Source organism: Gymnoscopelus braueri (assembly GCF_963280865.1).
Source record: "Gymnoscopelus braueri genome assembly, chromosome: 17".
NCBI lineage: Eukaryota > Metazoa > Chordata > Actinopteri > Myctophiformes > Myctophidae > Gymnoscopelus > Gymnoscopelus braueri.
Genome location: NC_137617.1, coordinates 40,683,538 through 40,690,161, shown reverse-complemented (window position 1 = coordinate 40,690,161; position 6,624 = coordinate 40,683,538). Strand labels below are relative to the sequence as shown.

Sequence of the window (6,624 nt, the reverse complement as noted above, 5' to 3'; positions counted from 1 at the left end):
GTGGTCCAAGTACAGAGCCAACCAGTTTAATAAGTGTGTAGAACGTTTAACCACTTAAACCCCATATGGTTGAGCGGAGTCCCTCAGGGCTCTATACTATACTGTCTTTTCTGTTTTCTGTTATTGTGGGGAAAGCTTTTCCTGAAAATAGCCGATCGACAAGCTCAGAACGCTTGCGTCGCTTTTGCGTTTGCGTCGCGTTGTGAGCTTGTCGATCGGCAATTTTCATCAAAAGCTTTCCCCACAATACAGATGCTGGGGTTTAAGTGGTTGACAGGTTAAAACACCACTGACCGGCAGCAGTGCAGCAATAGACCCCTTAACAGACGACGTCACACTGGTTGCAAGCGTCATACTGCGCAAGCGTCAAACCCATTCTGTCAGGCCTCGCTAGGGCGCGCAGCACTAGCCAACACACAAGAGGGGTTTGAGGTGTGCTGAAACCAGCGGACCCCGAAACAACAGGTTGAGAATTGATTGCATGAAACAATCACCTGTGCATCCAGTCTCAATGTTGGTAAACAAATAATTGGTCTATAGTTCTGGTTGCTACACTAGTGACTCCTGCTGGTCGGCCAGGGTATTTCTTCAGCATTCGTCACGTCGCTGGTTCTAAAACGTTCTTATGTCGAGGACGCCCTAAGTATTACAGTATGTATTTGACCACGGATCTGAAAATGTTCTGTGCCAGGGGCCCCCATACAAGATTTGTGTTGTTAAAATCTTTAAAAAAGTATTTCAAAATGTTTAGATTTTTTCGGTTTGCTATGTTAACACATTTTTTTGGGGACCCCCCGGAACCCCCTAAAGGACCCTACTTTGAGAACCAAGTAATTGGTTATTTAACCAAATATAAAGACCCAATAATAATAATTCTATAATAATATAATTTATATAGCTCATTTCATGAACCCAAGGCCGCTTTAGATCAAAACGAACAACCAACAAACAAACAACCAAACAAAACAACAAACAACTATTTGCCATAAGCCTGAGTGAAGCGTCTTTTCAAGGCAGTCTTAAAAAAGTCCAGTGTTGGAGCATGGCAAATCTCCATTGGGAGAAAGTTCCACAGGGTGGGTGGGCTGCCACACTGAAGGCTCTGTCCCCCAAGGTTCGCTTGCTTGTTTGGGGAACAAGTATGTGAACCACAATTAAGTCTGATCTGTTCACACTGTGCAGTGCCGTATTGATGGTGTATTGTTGTTATGTTCTGTCCAACAGGCTGTAGCCATGCCTCAGAATAATGCTGTCGCACCTTGCAAGAGGAAGAAGGCCAACAAGATCATCACTGACCTCTCCAAGGTCACCCAAGATGGTAGGACCCTTACGCATGCACGCACACACGGACGCACACACACACACACGCACACAATGTATATATCGGCCCTGTCGTGAGAAACCTTGTATGTCCATATTTCAACTAATGCCCTACATTGTCATACTACAGTATCACACAAAAGCAAAAATAGCTGATCTACAAGCTCACAACAGATACATTTTGAGCTTGTAGATCGGCTATTATTTTCTTAATTTCTTTTATTAATTGAAAGTGGTTAAGTGTGTCTGTGAGTTTTATAAATATTGAACCGATGAACATTGGAACACATTTTTTTTCCATTTCCTGAAAAGTATCAGTTTTGGACATGCAAGGTTTCCACCCGACAGCGACGATATAATACATTCCACATAAAAAACTATACAACATATTTTGCAGCTCCTCTGTCTCCCCTGGGTGATTTTACAGTCAAAATTTCAGTCTTTTCTTTGGTGTCTGCCATCTTTATGGTCTCTTTCACACTGTGTGTGTGTGTGTGTGTGTGTGTGTGTGTGTGTGTGTGTGTGTGTGTGTGTGTGTGTGTGTGTGTGTGCGCGTGCGTGCGCGCGCGCGTGCGTGCGTGCGTGCGTGCGTGCGTGCGTGCGTGCGTGCGTGCGTGCGTGCGTGCGTGTGTGTGTGCGTGTGCGTGTGTGTGTGTGTGTGTGTGTACATCGTCACAGTGTTGGTGGAAAATCATTGCTTATCATGCACGGATTGCACACTCTGCACACACACGTGCACACATACTTACACACACGTGCCCGTGCGCGTGCTCACACTAGCATGCTGACTCCTGCCCCAGGCAGTAACCAAATATATTAACGGCGCATGTGGCATCTTCTCTGGACTCATAATCAGGTGGCATGTCGGCCGCAAATCTGTCACCGGTACATGGTAACAAAATACCAGCCGCTAGGACTGGTGTCCGATCTGTTCACACTGTATTAGTTTGCATTGGTGTACTAATTACTCAACCCCAGTACTTGAGTCAAAGTACAGATACTCCTGATGAAATATTACTCAAATGCAAGTGGTTGCTTTAAAGATATATATGTAGGTATTCAAAGTGCTTTTATTAGGTTAAAATAAGTGTTAAATAGCTCTATATTGTGATAGCACGTGTTTGTTCAGTAACAGGAGTCTCCATGTCTCTCCAGCAGCTCTTAAGTAAACAGAGAATGCAATTTTCAGGTCGGGATACCAATTATATCCAATCATGATAGAGACCTCAGACAGGATACAGATTAAACAATTGAAATTGGAACTTGGAAGTGATGACACAAAGAAATGAGCAGACACAATTGGAACTGGAACTGGAATTGGAAGCTGATAAATGTATACTCTCTCCTGATTGGCTGACCCACCTGAAAATGTATTTTCTGTTTATTTAAGAGCTGGAGAGACATGGAGACTGTCTCCATGTTACTGAACAAACACTCTATAGCAATGATTACTATCAGAATAATATAGTTCTTTAACCTTTTAAAACGTTTTGTTTTAACCCAAACATATCACTTACCCTACCTTAAAGTATTCAACAGTACAATCAGACAAATTACATTTTCTTTTTCATATCAATGCATTGCTGTATTAACATTTAGACATGTTTCCGAAAAGATTTTCCAGAAAATAGCAAACCAACAAGCTCACAAATGTTTATTATAATCTACTGTTGAGCAGCAAGGCCAGCCCGCTGTGTCGCTGTCTATGGTCCTGAAATGCCACCTGTCTCTGTCTGTCTGTCTGTCTGTCTGCCTCTGTCTCCGTTTCTGTCTCTGTGTGTGTTTCTGTTTGAAATGCATTCCAGCCAGCCAGCCAGCCAGTCAGCCAGTCAGCCAGCCAGTCAGTCAGCCAGCCAGTCAGCAAATAGAATAAGCCAACATAGATATACCATTAATAATGAAAAAGATACCCATTTGTTAATTGTTCAACACTTTATGACACATGGAATTGATGCTATAAAGGTATGCGGTCTGGAATACTATGACCGCTGGACAATTGGACAGAGAAGATTCCATGAAAAAGAATGGATTGCAAGACTTAGCACAAAATATCCAGGGGGTTTAAACTTTTAAACTGCCCAACAGAACTGAAACTCTTCACACATTCTCACTAACCTAAACAATGGAGTTGATCACCTACATCAAACCACAGAGTTGAGTGGGAGATCTCATTGTTGAGTTAGTGAGAATATTAATGAAGACACATCGGCCACATCGAAGACACATCGGCCGGTCGTCGCGGGCACTCGCGCCTGGAGGCGCTCGGGCGCGACTCCTTGGCCTCAAGGTCTGCTGAGTCGGCGCGCCTCCATCATGGTCCAAAACTATACTTTATTTTAAATAGAAATCACAAAGCCTTAATAACAGAAATAGTCTATGTAAGTTTAATTAATTGCAAAACATGACACCCCTTATTCAAAACAGATGGCGAATGCATCTTCTCTTTATAGGGCCTACACAGGTAATACCACAAACTACCTGCGAGACCTCTATGAATTGAATCTCACAGTCAGCAGTCAGTCAGTCAGTCAGTCAGTCAGTCAGTCAGTCAGTCAGAAATTTGATGAAATTTGCACCATCTTATGCCAACATTTATTTGGCTTTGTGGGAAGAAACCGCACTCAAAAAGTGCAGATTCAAACCCACACATTATTTCAGGTTTCTAGATGATATTTTTGGAGTTTTTGAGCACTCCACAGAGGAATTTGAGCAGTTCATCCAAATCCTAAACACACATCATGCCTCAATAACAGTGAAATATGTCACTAACAAAGAACATATTGACTTCCTGGATGTGACAGTCTTCAAAGGAAAAGACTTCAATACCACCGGCAAACTGGATTTAAGGGTATTTTTTAAGGAGACTGATACACATGCATTGCTCCACAAAACTTCCTTCCACCCAACCCATTGTTTTGCAGGAATAGTCAAGTCACAGCTCCTACGTTTCAAGAGAATCTGCACACAAGCAGCAGATTTTGAAAAAGCCTACAAGACTCTGTTCACAGCATTAAGGAAACGTGGATATACAAGAACATTTCTCAGGAAAGCATACAACACGTTCCAGGAAGTGAAAATAAGGAATGAGAAACCCACACTAGCTTTAGTAACCACATTTTCTAGCCAAAGTTTACTGGCAAACAGAGCCATCAAAAGAAATTTTGAAAACAGGGGAGGGGACCTCTTACAGAACTTCAACATAATCTCGGCCTACAGGAGAAACAAAAACTTAAAAGACCACTTGGTCCACAGCAAATTGAAACCCTGGAACCAGGTAATTAGGACAAGGCCTAACTACTTTAGCCCAAAACAAACTGTTAAAAACAGGACAAACAAAAATATAATTATCCTAAGACAGAACATCACATACAACACCAGAAATTGTGTTTATCTGATTACTTGCCAAGTATGTGGATTACAATATGTAGGAGAGACGAGCAACTCCATAGCAATTAGAATAAGCCAACATAAATATACCATTAATAATGAAAAGGATACCCATTTGTTAATTGTTCAACACTTTATGACACATGGAATTGAGGCTATAAAGGTATGTGGCTTGGAATACAATGACCGCTGGACAATTGGACAGAGAAGATTCCATGAAAAAGAATGGATCACAAGACTTAGCACAAAATATCCAGGTGGTTTAAACTTTTAAACTGCCCAACAGAACTGAAACCCTTCACAAATTCTCACTAAACTAAACAATGGAGTTGATCACCTACATCAAACCACATAGTTGAGTGGGAGATCTCATTGTTGAGTTAGTGAGAATATTAATGAAGACACATTGATACCAAGAGCCATCAGCAATTGGGCCATCAACAGGGAGCTCATTGTCTTCCAAAATGGAGGTGTGAACAGCAGAACTGTAGATATGCTAACTGGATTCCAAGCGTGTAACCTTTTAGCACCTATCCCTTAGTTATAAAATATAATGTAAACACATCTTTAACTGGAATTAAGAAAGAGTGGAAATAATTTTAAATCCGAGGGTCTGCGGTTACCATGACTCAGAGAATTGACGCCTCTGCCCTGCACAGTCAAATAGAAATCACAAACCTTTAAAACAGAAATAGTCTATGTAAGTTTAATTACACAGTCAGTGGGGCAAACGCAGTCCCCACCAATATTATTTACGATTCTGTGCTTATCGGTACATAACTCGGACGGCGCTGAGTCGACTAGCAGACCATCGGCCGGTCGCCGCGGGCACTCGCGCCTGGAGGCGCTCGGGCGCGACTCCTCGGCCTCAAGGTCTGCTGAGTCGGCGCGCCTCTGTCATGGTCAAACTTTATTTTAAATGGAACTCACAAAGCCTTAATAACATAAATAGTTTATGTAAGTTTAATTAATTGCAAAACATGACACCTCTTATTCAAAACAGATGGCGAATGCACCTTCTCTTTATAGGGCCTACACAGATAGTACCACAAACTACCTGTGAGGCCTCTTTGAATTGAATCTCATAGTCAGCAGTCAGTCAGTCAGTCAGTCAGTCAGTCAGTCAGTCAGTCAGTCAGTCAGTCCCATTTCTCCCCCTATAATGCTGATTGATTGATTGTATTTCATGAATTGAAAATACAATACAGATATGCATAATAGTATCTAATTGATCAGTACTATCACAATAAAATTGTATTGCTTATTTCCATTCCCTCATGCAGAAATAGGGTGCAGTCTGTAAGCTAACACATTATAAAATAAACACATAATATGAAAAATAATGTAACTTGGACAAATGCCACGTAGAATCTTATAAACAAGGATAAGTTTTAACTGCAGTGTCCTAAACTCAACTGCAAGTCAGTTGAGCTGTTTTAAAAAATGGTTTGGACTGAAGTGTTCTCTTGGGCTATAAGCTTAAAAACTATCCTCATTAGCTTGTTCTGTGCTCCTCAGAGTTTGCATTTCAGTTCTTTTTTTTGTTATACTATTGTACTGTATGGCTGATGGTCCTCCTATTCTTCCTAATAAGTATGTCCTGTTCCTCTTCCATTGGTGGTCTGTCTGTCCGTCTGTCTGTCTTTAGTTTAGTTTATTTGAAATGTTAAATCTCACAAGGTTACAGCAGTTTGAGGATAAACACAACCAAGTCCTTATTTCCATTGTGGTCCTCTCACAACAAGCAACAACTAATACAAAATAAATGACACACGCAAATGAAATAAAGGAACAGTAATGACATAACCTCCCCCCCCCACCCCCCACCCAAAAAGAAACAATGAACTACCTATCCCTAGACAATCGACCTATTACAAAGGAACCTTTTCTTATATCCAAGCTTTTGTCTGCTGCTTA

The 6,624-nt window shown here is 41.4% G+C and overlaps 1 protein-coding gene across 1 annotated transcript in view; it reads left to right on the top strand.

The window, feature by feature from the left end:
• Positions 1-1,227: 1,227 nt before the first annotated feature.
• myoz1b (myozenin 1b) overlaps positions 1,228-6,624 on the top strand; it is a gene marked incomplete at its 3' end in the record, with an annotated part of 15,560 nt that continues 10,163 nt past the window's right edge. Inside the window, exon 1 of the mRNA XM_080455123.1 lies at positions 1,228-1,318. Coding sequence (XP_080311249.1) covers positions 1,234-1,318 — 85 coding nt within the window. The 5' untranslated portion in view covers positions 1,228-1,233. The remainder of the gene's footprint in view (positions 1,319-6,624) is intronic.